General features: G+C 34.8%; 3 protein-coding genes across 11 annotated transcripts; 2 read left to right on the forward strand and 1 right to left on the reverse strand.

Annotated features, from left to right (window-relative positions):
- The first annotated feature begins 609 nt into the window (after nt 1-609).
- On the forward strand, nt 610-5,682 carry LOC306876185 (nuclear factor 7, brain-like). The gene is made up of 6 exons (XM_079427179.1): nt 610-1,251; nt 1,622-1,717; nt 1,951-2,181; nt 2,263-2,285; nt 2,367-2,485; nt 4,849-5,682. Exons 1-6 carry the CDS (start codon nt 856-858, stop codon nt 5,340-5,342), a joined length of 1,359 nt encoding a protein of 452 aa, XP_079283305.1. The 5' UTR covers nt 610-855; the 3' UTR covers nt 5,343-5,682.
- Nucleotides 5,683-9,578: 3,896 nt separating this feature from the next.
- On the forward strand, nt 9,579-13,773 carry LOC306875895 (ras-related protein Rab-9A). 7 transcript variants are annotated; one of them, XM_079426684.1, is made up of 6 exons: nt 9,590-9,730; nt 10,527-10,590; nt 10,685-10,737; nt 11,363-11,395; nt 11,507-11,628; nt 12,051-13,469. In XM_079426684.1, the coding sequence occupies exons 5-6, from the start codon at nt 11,623-11,625 to the stop codon at nt 12,681-12,683; spliced, it is 639 nt and encodes a 212-aa protein (XP_079282810.1). In that variant the 5' UTR covers nt 9,590-9,730; nt 10,527-10,590; nt 10,685-10,737; nt 11,363-11,395; nt 11,507-11,622; the 3' UTR covers nt 12,684-13,469. The 7 variants fall into 7 exon arrangements, with proteins under 7 accessions (XP_079282812.1, XP_079282813.1, XP_079282810.1 ...); XM_079426685.1 differs by having other exon boundaries at nt 10,527-10,559; XM_079426687.1 differs by lacking the exon at nt 11,507-11,628 and having other exon boundaries at nt 9,581-9,730; nt 10,527-10,559; nt 12,051-13,499.
- On the reverse strand, nt 13,477-15,692 carry LOC306875898 (trafficking protein particle complex subunit 2). Of its 3 annotated transcripts, none has more exons than XM_079426694.1 (5): nt 15,422-15,460; nt 15,250-15,356; nt 15,036-15,180; nt 13,935-14,020; nt 13,477-13,848 (listed from the first exon to the last, which is right to left on the reverse strand). In XM_079426694.1, the coding sequence occupies exons 2-5, from the start codon at nt 15,340-15,342 to the stop codon at nt 13,750-13,752; spliced, it is 423 nt and encodes a 140-aa protein (XP_079282820.1). In that variant the 5' UTR covers nt 15,343-15,356; nt 15,422-15,460; the 3' UTR covers nt 13,477-13,749. The 3 variants fall into 3 exon arrangements, with proteins under 3 accessions (XP_079282820.1, XP_079282818.1, XP_079282819.1); XM_079426692.1 differs by lacking the exon at nt 15,422-15,460 and adding an exon at nt 15,515-15,692 and having other exon boundaries at nt 13,480-13,848; nt 15,250-15,364; XM_079426693.1 differs by lacking the exon at nt 15,422-15,460 and adding an exon at nt 15,634-15,687 and having other exon boundaries at nt 13,480-13,848; nt 15,250-15,364.
- Nucleotide 15,693: the final 1 nt, after the last annotated feature.

A 15,693-nucleotide genomic window follows, 5' to 3' on the forward strand; every position in this document is an offset into this window, starting at 1 on the left:
GATGTGAACGCAGAGGAACGTAAAGCTGTTTATCTGCTCCACAGGTGTCTGGTCGATGGTGATGTGTGTGTGTTCTCTGCTCTGTCTCCTGAAATCCACCACCAGCTCCTTGGTCTGGTCGATGTTGAGTGAGAGGTGGTTCTCCTGACACCATTTAGTCAGCGTGCTCACCTCCTCTCTGTAGTGATCTGTCAGAGATCAGGCCTATCACCGTCGTGTCCTCAGCCAATCTGACCAGCATATACCAAATACAGCATGTACTATTTATCTCTAAACGTTCCTTTTGAGTAAATTTTATTTTATGTGGACACTGATAATTATGAAACATATCTAAGACCTACTAACAATATCGCAGGTATGTTTATTATTAATAAAGGCAGTGAAACAGTGCTACACATGAAAAGCAAGTTTTACCATCAACAGACCTCTCAACAGTATAGTAAAATTTTATTTATATCATTTAGATAAAAGCACAACTTTTTACAAAAACAGCTTGAGGTTATTTTTATGCGTCCAATAATAAGAATTTTAAATAATGTTTAAAAAATGAATCTGCTCTTTCAGGGATAAAGTTAAAGGGTTAAACACTCAAAGTTCATCAGAAACTCCACCCTGTTACAGCATTAACCAGGAAGAGACTGACTTGTTATCTCTCCTTTCTGTCAAACTGATTTTCTTCTCTTTGACAAAAGCAGCAAAGAATCAGCCATCAGTGAACAACGCAGAGAACAACATTGAAGACATTTGTTTCTGAACAGACAGCAGATCTTTGTGATTCTCGTGGTTATTCATGTTTGAAGCCGTCGGTCAGAAAGTGAAAGTAAAGTTTAGATTTCTGGAGCTCAAACAGTGAAAATGGCTTCATCAGCTGAACATGACTATAATTGTCCCGTGTGCTGTGACATCTTCAACGCTCCTGTTATTTTATCATGTAGTCACAGTGTCTGTAAAGAGTGTCTTCAACAGTTCTGGAGAACCAAGAAAACTCAGGAGTGTCCTGTCTGCAGGAGAAGATCCTCAAAGTCTAATCCTCCAGTAAATCTAGCATTAAAAAACTTGTGTGAGTCGTTCCTGAAGGAGAGAAATGAGAGCCATTCATCAGGATCTGAGGAGATCTGCAGTTTACACAGAGAGAAACTCAAACTCTTCTGTCTGGAGGACAAACTGCCTGTGTGTGTAGTGTGCAGAGATTCACTAAAACACATCAATCACACATTTAGACCCATCAGTGAAGTTGTTCCATCATATAAGGTAGGTATATCTCCCTGTCATTTTGCTCAACTTTATTTACTTTATTTAACTTTACTGTGGAAAAAGTATTTGCCCCCATACTGGTTTCTTCTGTTTTCTTGTTTGTTTGTGTGTGTGTGTGTGTGTGTGTGTGTGTGTGTGTGCGTGTGTGTGTGTAAAGTAAATAGTGTCATATTAAAGTGTAGTTACTGGGTAAGATATCATGTTGTTAAAAAGTTTGATTTAAGAGTATTTTGTATTTTCACAGGTTACCTTTGCTTCATGTTAGGTTTTAATTTGAAGTCTGAATTAATTTAGTCTCACAACACTGAATTTTCATCTTTTCACTGTAATCTACTGTTTTATATATTTGTATTTTGTTCAATTCTAGGAGGAGCTCAATACAGCACTGAAGTCCTTACAGGAGAAACTTAAAAAGAGAGAAAACATGAAAGAAGAGTTTGAGAAAACAGTTCAACACATCAAGGTCAGGAAACAGAAACAAGAGTGATTTTCAGTACAGGTGTATCACGATACACAATTATGATTTATTATATTTAATATAATGGATTCCAGGTTATTATTGTTGTAAATGACGAGCAGCGATCTGCTTCTGGGTCTGTTATATGTCTGGTGTCTGAGTTTCTCTTGGATCTGAATGATGTGATGTGTTGATGTGTGTTGATTGAGATGATTGAACTGAATGTGATTTGATTTCAGTCTCAAGCTGAGCACACAGAGCGTCAGATTAAACAGCAGTTTGAGAAGCTTCATCAGTTTCTCAGAGATGAAGAAGAAGCTACAATCACTGCACTGAGAGAGGAAGAGGCGCAGAAGAAGCAGATGATGAAGGAGAAGCTGGAGGAGATGAACAGACACATCTCAGCTCTTTCACACACAATCAAAGACACGGAGGAGATGATGAAAGCCAATGACGTCTGCTTTCTAAAGGTCTGATTTCAGTTCATCCGTTGATTGATTGATTGATGATTGATTGAGTTCTCGATGATAAATGTTGTATTTGTTCTGCAGGAGTTTCCAGTCACGATGGAAAGGTAAGTGATCTGCTGGTGTCTCTGGTCTCTCTGCTTCTGAAGCTAAAGCCACTGCAGTTCTGATCCTGAATGTTCTTCCAGAATCCAGATCTCCCAGCCGGATCCACAGACGTCATCTGGAGCTTTGATTCATGTGTCACGATACTTGGGCAACCTGCCCTTCAGAGTCTGGAAGAAGATGCAGGGGATTGTCCAAAACAGTGAGTCTGGAGAAGATCTGTGCTGTTACACATACACTGGAAATGATGCATGAGGGAATATTTACAGATTTCAGCATTATGTGTGAATAACCAGATGAGCTACTACACCAAAATGAGCCGTAAACAAGAGAAGAACAACTTTGCTCCACATGATATTCACAGTTACAGTGATACAGCAGATCTCACTTCAGTTTGATTCATTATTAAATCTAAAATTTGATATATTTACTGTAACAACACAGAGTAGAGCTGCATGATTCTGGATAAATTGGGAAACATGTTTTTTGTTGTTGTCTCCAGGGTTTGAAATGAACACCCGCCAACACACGGGTAAAAATCAGATGAGGCGGGTAACGCTGTCAAATCACTAGACAATTTGACTGTTAGTTATGTTCACTCATTCATTTCTAGGGGAAATTCATGCAAGCCAAATCTGTGCAAAACTCAACTCGTGAGACATCATGACATTATCGAGTATGTTACAAAAACCAAATAAAACACACCTACAGAGAGCACTCATACAGGACTATGTAGACTAACTAGTGCGCATTTAGAGTGAGTTCTTTCACGGTCTATTAATATGCATTAGGAATGATCACATAATTCAAAATAAGGGGGCAGAAAATGGATATATTTATATACATTCATATAGTTAATATCACACGAAGAGTGCCGTTTTTTTCTTAAAAAATCAGCACGGTTAAAAATGTGATATTAGTTTTATACAACAGTTTAATAAACAATAAGTTCATATTAAGAGAGACTTATGTTTTAGACAACATATTGGCTGTTTTTGCTCTTATTTAACTCCAAACACAGCCACAGCACTGTTCTGTGTCTCTGAGCAACATGATGGTGTTTCGTTCCTGAATGAATCAAGCTTTTAAATGATTCGGTTCACTCACTTATTAACAGTGACTTTTAATTTTACATTTAAAATACCTTTTCATTTTTTAAATAATTTCAAATATCAGTTTTCAACATTTCATGTTTAAAATATCAAAACATTATTTATGCATTTGTAACTGCAGGTTAAAGCATGTCCCTCTAAACTGCATTAACATGTAAATACATCTAAATGCCATAAACTGCTGCAAACATGAATGTTATTGAAACTGATTTCATTTGTTTAGTAACAGCCTAAATGCATTTTATTATTATAATTGATTGATTAAATGTAAGAATTTGACTCAAAAGGTGATGCACACTTTTAGAAAAAATGGCGTTATAAAGGTAAAAATGTCCATAAAAGGTTCAAATCAATTTAAACTTATTGGAAAATATTAATTTCTATCACTTCTGTGAACTGACCACACAGAATATGAAGAATATCAAAAACTGTAGGAGTCAGCTGTCCATATCAGTCCTTATCAGCACAATAACACACTCAGCAAAATATTGTCTAATTATCTTCATCGATAAAATCACAGAAAATATTGAGATATTATTTTTTGTCAATATTGCACACCCTTAGTACTGACACAAAATGACTTGTAATGTAATGTAATGTAATGTTTTTGGCTAGTAGAAGTTATGAATGGCCGGTAACTTGGTGGTGAGTGAAAAGATCATTTCAGTCCCTGGTCGTCTCAAATAGAGATCACGATTATCTCACAATTCAGAACAAAACAAAATCATTTGTGACAAAACATTAATTGCTGCAATCTATTTAACAGTGTTTAATTAATTTGAAAGAATTATTAAACATTGTAATATCTTATATATTTAATGAACTGATTTTTAATATTAAAATGATGAAAAGTGGTTTGAATGACTCGCTCATGAATACTTGTTTCATTAATGGATGAATCAGTGTTTTTTAGGGCTGATGAATGAATGATTCAATGACAGATACACTTTATAACAGTCACTTGTGGTCATCTACTGGAGAAACACTGTAATCAACACAAACCTTATTTGAAGCACCAGTTACTTTAAGAAGGTGATTTGCTCTGTTTTGATCAATCATAGACATCAGTGTTTATATCCGAGCTATAAGCGTTTATCCCAGTATTTCTGTGATAATATGAATTGTAAGACTGTTTGTGAAGCTGTTTCTTACCTAAACATGATAACTGCTCTCTCTGTGTCAGCAGCAAAACAGATTTTAATGTTCCAGGATGATTTTTTCAAAGGTTTAATAAACACGGGCGAATCATTGAGATTTAGAAAATAGATTGTGTGGGTGTTTGAATCTTTTAACGATTAATTGTGCAGCTCTAACTGACAGTGATCAGAGGAAAATGTCTGATGTGTTTGATCGATAGGATGAATGTCATAATTCATAATAATCTGTGTATGGTTCACTCTTGATCATTATATGAACATCAGAATAAAAGCAGCTGTTGATTGTGTCTCATCAGCTCCTGTGATTCTGGATCCAAACACTGCAGAGCCACGTCTCGTCCTGTCTGATGATCTGACCAGTGTGAGACGGAGCGAGAACAAACAACCTCTTCCTGATAATCCAGAGAGATTTGACTCTTATCCATGTGTTCTGGGTTCAGAGGGTTTTAACTCAGGAGTACACTGCTGGGATGTGGAGGTTAAAGAGAGTTCAGGCTGGAGTCTTGGAGTAACTAAAGCATCAAACCAAAGAAAGGGACGTGTTTTCTTCAACACTGATGTCTGGAGTGTGGTGTACGGATTGCCTGAAGCGTTTGGTTTCCCTGTCAAACAGAAGCTTGAGCGTGTGAGAGTGTATCTGAACTATGACAGAGGAACAGTGTCATTCTCTGATCCTGTAACTAACACACATCTACACACATTCACAACCACATTCACTGACACACTCTTTCCTTTCTTCTGTTGTTATAGTTTTTCTCCTCTGAGGATCTTACCGTTCAATAATCAGTAAACGTTACACCTGTAGATCTGGATTGATCTGCTTTCATCGTCGGTGTAGAATTGAATGAAATATAAATACTATGAAAATACTTGATTAAAGTTGTTTACTAATCTGATTCTCAGAACAAAGTCTCTGTGACTCACTGAAAGCTCGTCAAAGTTTGTCAGAACCTGAAAAAGGAATTTTTTATTTTATATTTGTGATTAACTGTGATTATATGATTTTAGTAACAAAAGGTTAAATGTTTGTGTATGATATCTAGTTTGTAAGTCATGGAAATGCATTGGTTTAAAAGTGTGTCCTGAATTTTGTTTATTTCTGTTTCCCTAATAAATGAATAAATGAATGTAATTGACTTGTTTAAATCAATCTCAGCTTCTGGCAGCAGTGGAAACTTCAGTGTAGTTTTACTAAATGACTAGAAGTTAAAGGTTCTACACGCTAGTCTTCTATTTAATCAGCAAACAGTTCTAGTTTCATCTCATGTTTCATTTAGATTCTAATTCTGATCAGTTTAGTCCCGTCTCTGCAGCGGTGCATTTCAGTCTGAGACTCTCGCGAGAGCGAACACTTATAATCGCGCGAGCGCCGCTGTTTAAACTTCAGCGGTTCACGATGTGCTCAGCTCTCAGAGTAACGACGGTTACATCGGTAAGAGAGAAAATTAACTCATTTGAGCTTATTTAATTACTTTTACCTAAACCCTGGTCATTTTAGTCAGCCTAAAGTTACACGGTTATTTCAAGAAGCTAAAAGAAGAAATGTTGTCCGCCGGGAGGTTTGTCATTTTTAACATGAATCCCTAAAGCAGGACTCGATATTAACGCCTGTCCAGGAGAACTGAATGTTTTGGTCAGGCAAGTGAAAGAGAAATGTACTTTCCCAATCGGACAAGTAACTTAAAAAAAAGTCAATACCAAAAACAATAATAACAATAAATAGCCTTTATTTATGATATAGCCATTGTTATAGGGGTGTGCGATATATATCGTTTGAGATAATTTCGTAATTGTTGTTTTATGGAGTGTATTGCAAGAATCAAAACACACAGAGTGCACGCATATATTAGCTCACGACTGCATGATTCAGTATTACAATGCATGAAGAATGATCAGAAAATTCAAGATATGGGAGAAGAAAATGTATATATATATATATATAATTTCATATAGTTTCACACGGAGATCGAGCGCCATTTTTTTTTTTTTTTTTGCTCTAAAACCCATCATGATTACAAATGTGAACAGTTCAATAAACAAGAATTTAACATTAAGAGACTTACATTTTTAGACAACATATTTAGTGTTTTTGCACTATTTCAACAACAAAAATAACTCCAAACACAGCCACAGCACTGTTCTGCATCTCTGAGCAACATGATGGTGTTTCGTTCCTGAATGAATCATTTAAACGGTTGATTGATTGATTCATTCAGGAACGAAACACCATCATGTTGTTCAATCGCAATGATTCACTTATTAACAGTGACTTGATGCCACCTACTGGTGGTTTTAATTTCACATATACAGTATTTTTACATTTTTAAAATAATTTCAAATATCAGTTTTCATCGTTTTATGAATCAAAACATTATTTATTAATTTGTAACTGCAGATTAAAGCATCCCATGTCCTTCAGAGCTGCATTAACAGTGAGTAAATACATCTATTCCACTTCAGATGCAGCTTCTGTGTTTCCTCAACATTGCAAAGATGAATTTTGTTGATACTGATTTCATTAATTTGGTAACAGCCCAAATGTCTTATTATAGTAATTGTCTGATTAAATTGAACTCTAATTAAAAAAAAAAAATTAATTTAAGTTTGAAAATGAATATACATAAAAAAATATATATAAGCATTTTATTTTTTAGTTTAATATAAAATAATTGTATTTGTAATTAATACTCCCTTTTTATTTTAAAATACATCAGTATTATCAAACTTTATTTTTTTTTTTCATTATTTTATTTAAAACGAAAAATCTAACTAAATAAACTAAATGTGTTTTGTATAGCTACAATAAATAATTATATTTATAACTCAATTAAAAAATTTTTTTATCTCTGGGCAAGTAACTTTTATACTCGGACATGTAAAGGACAACCACATTAGAATGCTTAATATACCAGTATTATTTGATGACAGACTTTTCACATTCCAACTTATGTATTTATTTTAAAATAATAATAATAATAATTTTTTGCAAGTTAACTGTAAGTTAACATTCCATTCAGTTGTTGTTGTTTTTTGGGGGGTTTTCTTAGCAATCAACATATATTTGTGACTGACATGTTGGATGGGAGAGTAAAGTGGAGGGGATTAGAAAGTCCAGGATCCAGTTACAAAGGGAATTGTTAAGGCCCAGCAGGTTTAGGTTATTTATGAGCTGTTGTGGATTATTGTGTTGAATGCCGAGCTGAAGTCAAAGAACAAGGAGTCTTTATTTTCTAGGTGGGTAAGAGCCAGGTGGAGGGTGGAGGAAATTGCATCGTCCGTAGAGCCGTCCAAACGATGAAACGCACTACAGAGAGGAAGTGGCACAGCTGGCTGAATGGTGTGGCACAAACAATCTGTCCCTCAATGTGACCCTGACCCCCACACTGACCATCGACAGCTCGACTGTGGAGAGAGTCAGCAGCACTAAATTCCTGGGCGTGCACATCACAGAGGATCTCACCTGGACCACCAACACCATGTCACTCTCCAATAAGGCACAACAGCGCCTACACTTTCTCCGCCGGCTGAAAAGAGCAAGTCTCCCTCCACCCATCCTCACCACATTCTACAGAGGCACCATTGAGAGTGTGCTGACCAGCTGCATCACTGTCTGGTACGGGAACTGCAGTGCTGCTGACCGCAAGACCCTCCAGCGGACCGTGAACACAGCTGCGAAGATCATCGGTGCCCCTCTCCCCTCCATCCTGGACCCTTCAGCATCGTGAAGGACTCCACCCATCCCTCCCAGTCTCTTCCAGCTCCTACCATCAGGAAGACGTACCGGAGCATCATTGCTGTGTTTTATATTGCACAGTAAATGCTAATAAAAATGTCTTAAATGATCACACAAAACCTTGATGTGTTATGCTTATGGATATTTCATGTGATAAATTAGTTAAATGAGCTGTTTAAGCCTTAATATTGAATTAAAACAAAAATTAAATCCAAAAGAATGTTCCCATGATGGGAACCCCTAAAGGGTTCTGTATATAACCTTTTAGGGGTTCCAAATATGTAGCGCCTGATAGAACCTTTTAAGGTTCTATATAGAACCTTTTCTTCTAAGAGTGCTTGATCTATTCTTTTTTTTATTTTCTTTTTTATTATTTTATTACATAATTAAAAATAATAATAATTTCTACGTGTACTGCATTAAGCTAACTGAGACTTGTTATATGGCTTGCAAATCATTGCTCTTTTGTTGGTTTTGATTGCTTCTATTGTCCTCGTTTGTAAGTCACTTTGGATAAAAGCATCTGCTAACTGACTAAATGTAAATATAAATGTAAAGGGCTTCATTACAGCATGACTAAAAATTATTTAAAAATATTTGCTCAGCATTCAAATGTTTCTCAGGTGGAGGATTTATTTATCTGAAAAGGGTTTCAGTAATGTCAAATACTAAAATAAATATTCGGAAATGCACTTTAATAATTTAGCTGATACATCTAAATTACACTATGAATTATATACAGGCCTATATTTTTAATTTAAGATATTTAATAATAGAAATAAAAGGCATATAGGCTATGATGAATAATGAGCAAGTTTGAAATGTGCTTTTAATTCATAGAATTATTACATAACATTATGTACATAATCACAGCAGCCTTTTGTCCCAATTCTGAGGGATTCGTTTGACCAAAATCCCTTTAAGGTGTTCGATATTCTTTTATCTTACCTCAAAGCGTCTAAATTTAACTTTCCACTCAAGAAAAAAACAAATCAAATCTATAGGCTATATTTTTCCCTACAAATCACAGATATCTGTGTAACTCAGAGCCAGTATAAATGTGAATCAACTTTAGGACCCGGGGCCAGCTGCTGCATGTTCAGACTGTGTCTTAAGAACTAGTTTGACCAACTAGCAGTTGCTTGAATTAGAAAAGTTATGACCAGTCTTGAAGAAAAAAAAAAAGATGACTTTAAGACTAAACTGTTTATTCAACCGGCTCCTGAACTCTTCTGTTGATGCAGCAACACATCACGTGATCGACTCTCAGCCAGCGGGGTCACGTGACACTCATCAGCCAATAGGATTGCAGGAGTGTGGCCCCATCAGAGATCAGAGGAAGAGTCTGAAACTCGTCTTGTTTCGCTTTATTGCTTGTTTTGTTTCTTCTGATCGACTCAAGATGTCTGGCTATTGAAGCTCGATGTGCTCAGAGAGAGCTACAGGTGAGACCGAGTCAAATATGAGTTAAATCAGCTGTTTTAAAGCTCCAGATAGCAGCATTACACACACAGAGCTGTTTATTTCCTTCTGATTTAGTCTCGAGTTCAACAACTCAATCATTTATCAGTTTGATTTATCACTTATTTATGAGTTTGATTCATTATTTATTTATGAGTTTTGTGGGGTTTCATCATTATAAATGTCCTCGTTTGGTTTGTTAATCGCTTCTCGTGTCGTTTTGTAAATAAATGAATAGCGAATATCATCAAAACATATCCGGCTCATATTTAACTCTCATTTAAGTGATATATTAGTGATTAATAGTCATTAATACATCCGGATTCAAACTATCGTTACCATAATGTGTTTAAAATCAATCATAATTATATTATTATTAATAAATACATTATTATATTGATACTTGACACTATTTGTTGTATTACTGTATATACACTATACTTTCTTTAAGCAATATATAATAATATAGTAATAAAATGTGTTTTATATCTATATAAGGATTTCTAAATAATATTATGCTATATGATATATGCATGGATTGGCCAATCAGAATCAAGTATTTGATGCTATATAATAAATATTTGAAATATCTGCCACACAAGCGGTTTCAGCCACATTCATACGTCATAAGATGACAAGATGTTCCCAGCATTATTTCCACATTTTTGAAACATTTGAGTTAATTTCTGAATCAGGTCATTTAACCCTGCTGTTGTGTTGGAGATTAATGTAGTCTTGCGGGTCAAATTGACTCTCATTCATTTCCATGCAAAAATAAAGCTTGCCTGTCAACCGCATTGATCAGCCCCGCAGGTCTGTGCAGTGTTTCCTCCAGCAGGCTTGTGTAATTAATTATAATGAAGTTATTATCTGGGTTGTGTTTAAACTCGTGTTGCATTTTTCCTGAATTGTGATGCACACTGTTGCATGTGATGCAGGACAGACAGGAGCACATGACCGACTGACCGCCAGCAGCTGAGAGAAAACTACTGTGAGTCTCAGTGGACGCTACTCATGCCTTCATTAGTGCTATAACATCTCCTCATGTCCAGCATTACTGGGCCCAGCAGGCTGTTGTAAAAGGCTGACCTATATTGTATTTTACAACCAAGATGTTTCTGTTGTCGCAGTACAGTGATAATGTAGTGTTTACTTTTACAAAAACACAAATTAAGCTAAATAAAAATTACATCAGTTATTATTTTCACCAAAAAAAGTGTGTTTAAACATAGATAACAGAAATAAAATCATTAGAAATTATAATCAGTTATTGGATGTTTAAACATATTTTTAAGCATCATTTTTATACTTTTAATGGCTTTATTTCTGCTTTTTGTGAAAATAAAAAAACACACAGTCATTATACTGCATATAGAAACAAACATGAATAATAATAATAATAACTGATGTAATATGCTCATATGTGAATGTTTCAGCATGAATAACTGTAAATAATTGACTGATTTCTGCAATCAACACTACAATATTCTCTCTATTGTGAGAAGTCTCTGTAAGTCTATTGCGTGGATATTAATTTAACTGGTATAATTAATATAATATGACTGGTATAGTATGTTGGGATAATATTTATAATTTTGCAATTTTTTTTATTCTAGGTTTTGAACGATGAGTTATTTGAGGCAGTAAAGGTAAGCTAATTTCTCCCTAGTTTTACCAAATATTGCAATGAATAATGCAAAAGCTCAAAATGACAATTTTTTTTTAATTAATTTTATTTCTGAATCCATTTATTTACACAGACAAACAAACTGATTTACAGAAATTAAACAGCTCAAATGAGTTCAAATAGTGTTTTATAAACACCTCTGTACCTACAACTACTACGTTTGGCTTTTTGTACCGTCTTAAGAGCCGCATGTATGTAAGTATATCAGAAATGATCAAACACGGTTACGGGTGTTATAAATAATAAACAGTACCAGTCAAAATTTGAGGATTTTTTTTTTATATATATATTTTTTAAACAAGTCTCTTCTGCTCACCTGCATATTTTTGCTCAAAATAGTAAAAATTGTGTAATATTATTGGAATTTAATCTAAATCTATTCTGTTGTATCCATTGTAAACTGTAATTTATTTGTTATCAAAGCTGTATTTTCAGAAATTCAGATGAATATAAAGTTTAAAAGAATAGAAAAGCATTTATTTTAAATAGAAATCTTTTGTAACATTATAAATGTCTTTTACTGTAACTTTTGATCAATTTAATGCATCCTTGATTAATATATATATATATAATCATATGACTTATTTGAGTCTTAAAAATGTCCCTAAACTTCACAGGTTCACAGGACGACGACTACAAACACCATGTCATCCAAATCATCCCTTTTTAAAGTCATTCTCCTGGGAGACGGTGGAGTGGGAAAGAGCTCGCTCATGAACCGCTACGTCACTAACAAGTTTGACACCCATCTCTTTCACACCATCGGCGTGGAGTTCCTCAATAAAGACCTGGAGGTGGACGGCCGCACGGTCACGCTGCAGATCTGGGACACGGCGGGTCAGGAGAGATTCCGCAGCCTGCGGACGCCCTTCTACCGCGGCTCCGACTGCTGCCTGCTGACCTTCAGCGTGGACGACAGCCAGAGCTTCCTCAACCTCAACAACTGGAAGAAAGAGTTCATCTTCTACGCCGACGTCAAGGAGCCAGACAGCTTCCCGTTCGTGGTTCTGGGAAACAAGGTGGATGTGACAGACAGGCAGGTAAGCAGCGAGGAAGCTCAAGAGTGGTGCAGGGAAAGCGGAGGATACCCGTATTTCGAAACCAGTGCTAAAGATGCGACTAATGTCGCGGTTGCATTCGAGGAAGCCGTCAGAAGAGTTCTGGCTTTGGAGGATCGAAATGAGCATTTGATTCCAACAGACACTGTTAACCTGCATAGAAAGCCGCGCAGCAGCACAGCATGCTGTTAACAGACGAGATTTACCTCCATTAGCTATTTAATGGTCCTTGAGTGAAGCGTCTGCATTATATTTGAACATGCACATACTGGGATATATGCACTTACTCGTAAACACTGGGTTGCTTTCATTGGGTGATGCTCTTGTATCTGAACTGAACTGCCTGAATTTGAATGATTCTGTGCATTAAGATGTATATATATATATGTCATATGGGATTTGAGCAGGTTATTGCATAGATAGACGGATATCATTTTGTCTTGCATGGCAGTCAAATGGTGAAGAGCAAATGCACCTTGTTTTCCATTAAAATATCTAAATGCCCTTAAAACAAAAGAAGTTTACTTGAGAATCACAGCTGTTTAGGATAAAAAAAAAACTTAGACCTAACATTTTGAATTTATTTTTCTGATTCATATTAAGTAAAAAAAAAATCAAATCTTATTAAATGCACTGTGAAAACAATTCTATCACATGCTGTTTGATTCTTAAGTAAATGCTTCTTGTTTTAAGGATGTTCATATTTTTACTGGAAAACAAAACAGATTTTTTTTCTTGCAGTGTGTCTGATGTGATTTTCTTTTCCTATAACTATGATTAACTTATGCAGGACAGGCGTTCGTACTGTGGCTGATTTCTAATATATATATTAACATAATTATGTAGAGAGTGCCAAATATATACACAGTACTTGTGCTAAAAAATATGGATGAGGTGAAGCGTTTAAGCACTTACTTTGAAAAGAAGCACTAAAATTTCAATATTGTACATTGTTAAATTGAAATTAAAGAAGTATTGAACAGTACTTGATGAAATTGTTTATTTGAGGTAAGGTTATTATTGGACAACAGTAATGTACAAAATCATCATGTAATCGATGTTGCATTTGAAAGGTTTAGGTGAAGGCTTTTTTTTTCCTTACACACTTAAAAAATAATCTGTAATCACACTTCATTTGTTTTACAGTAGTAGGTAAGAATATGCATATTAGCTAGAAATTATGAGTATAAACATCTGAAACATGAACAACACACCTGTATATTTATGCATGCAAAAACAGTACATTTAGTTAAATAAATCAACTGAGCAGATGCTTCTTCCCAAGAAACTGCACTTTCCTGTCAAAAGCTGTGGAGCGAATCGGTGCGTTGGCTTCGTAGAAGGGATTCATTGCAAACTGGGTAAAACACAAAAATGTTTTAAAACAAATGCAATGCATTCATGTGGCACTGGAATATGACGACAGAATAATACAGATTTTACCTTGATGTATAGTTCATAAACATCATTAAAGAAGTTCTTGATTCCGTCCTCTTGCCGAACATCATGGAGCATAATAAATCTCATATGTATGCAAGGAAAGTTAAGGAATAATACATGCAATATGTCTCTTAATTATGGCTGATTCTTCAACTTGAAACTTAAATCTTTTTTTATCTGTGCTAAACATGTATCAGCCTTGGAATAAAATCTGATGGTTATGATGCACTACCTGGGATACTTTCTTATACAAAATTGCAAATAAAATTAATTGAAAATATGATTTTAAGTTTTTATAAAAAAATGCAAAGTTGTATTTTCTGATTTCCAAAGCTTTATAGTGTTAAAAAAAATCAGTTATTATAGTTAACTAAAACTAAAACTGTTACTTGAAATAAAATATAATACAAATTTAACAATCTGGTTTAAAACAATGTGCTGAAATAACTAAAAATAAAAATTAATAAAAATCAAATACATATTTGCATAAACATTAATATAAAATATTAAAAATGTAAATTTATAAAAATCTAAAATTTAAATCATTACCATCAAATATGCTAAATTATTATATATACTAAAATTTAAATGGAAATTACAAAAATAAAAACTTGATTTATTTTACTACATATGACCCTGCAGCACAAAAGCAGTCATGAGTAACACAGGTATATTTGTAGCAATAGTCAACAATACATTGTATGGGTCAAAATTATAAAATTTTCTTTTATGACAAAAATCATTAGGATATTAAGATCATGTTACATGAAGATATTTTGTAAGTTTCCTACTGTAAATATATCAAACCTTCATTTTTGATTAGTAATATGCATTGCTAAGAACTTCATTTGAACAACTTTAAAGGAGATTTTCTCAATATTTAGATTTTTTTGCTCCCTCAGATTCCAGATTTTAAACTAGTTGTATCTCAGACAAATATTGTCCTATCATAACAAACCATACATCAATGGAGAGATTATTTATTCAGCTTTCAGATGATGTATAAATCTCAATTTCTAAAAATGGACCCCTATGCCTGGTTTTATGGTCCAGGGTCACATATATAATGCATATGTCCTGCAGAGCAGTGTTTGATGAGGATATGAGCAGCTGACACAAAGGCAGACACAAACCATTCATTGAATTTGTCCACAGTCTTCAGGTACATGTTGTTGGACTGCCACATGTTCTCATCCAGCAGATCCAGAGCAGCATGAGCGATGAACTGGTTCAGATGTCTGTGGTCATCCTGCACGAGCAGATCATTACTGGAGCTGTCATCAACATCATTATTAATATATATCTATATATATATCACCTTGGATTCAGTCTTTCCAGCAGGGAGAAACTCCATCTCAAACACCGGGTTATCATGATGACCCACCATCACGAAATAAAAACTCCCCGACATGCTTAATAATCAGACTTCAGATCTGAAAACATGGTTAATAATCAGACTTCAGATCTGAAAACATGGTTAATAATCAGACTTCAGATCTGAAAACATGGTTAATAATCAGACTTCAGATCTGAAAACATGTCAGTTATTAAATATTACAGAAACACTGATGAACACATCTCACCACAGCAATTATCACTTCAGTCTGGAGGGTGTTCAGAAATTATACATACACCTCATTTAAATAAATAACTAATTGTGTAAGTCACAAAGCGAGCATTGTGAATAATAATTAAACATAACCTGAACAACAGCAGATGAGGATCATACGCGATCATAAGAGTTCCTGTTTCCGGTGGATTG

The sequence above is a fragment of the Barbus barbus genome (genome assembly GCF_936440315.1).
Source record: "Barbus barbus genome assembly, chromosome: 10".
Lineage (NCBI taxonomy): Eukaryota > Metazoa > Chordata > Actinopteri > Cypriniformes > Cyprinidae > Barbus > Barbus barbus.

What these genes read in the sequence shown, in the direction of transcription:
- LOC306876185 (XM_079427179.1), top strand. Translation starts at nt 856, where the DNA reads ATGGCTTCATCAGCTGAACATGACTATAATTGTCCCGTGTGCTGTGAC. An exon ending in AAACAGTTCAACACATCAAG is followed by an intron (nt 1,718 to 1,950) that starts GTCAGGAAACAG and finishes ATTTGATTTCAG; the next exon opens with TCTCAAGCTGAGCACACAGA. An exon ending in TTTCCAGTCACGATGGAAAG is followed by an intron (nt 2,286 to 2,366) that starts GTAAGTGATCTG and finishes ATGTTCTTCCAG; the next exon opens with AATCCAGATCTCCCAGCCGG.
- LOC306875898 (XM_079426694.1), bottom strand. Translation starts at nt 15,342, where the DNA reads ATGTCGGGGAGTTTTTATTTCGTGATGGTGGGTCATCATGATAACCCG. An exon ending in CTGGAAAGACTGAATCCAAG is followed by an intron (nt 15,181 to 15,249) that starts GTGATATATATA and finishes CTGCTCGTGCAG; the next exon opens with GATGACCACAGACATCTGAA. An exon ending in TTTATGAACTATACATCAAG is followed by an intron (nt 13,849 to 13,934) that starts GTAAAATCTGTA and finishes TGTTTTACCCAG; the next exon opens with TTTGCAATGAATCCCTTCTA.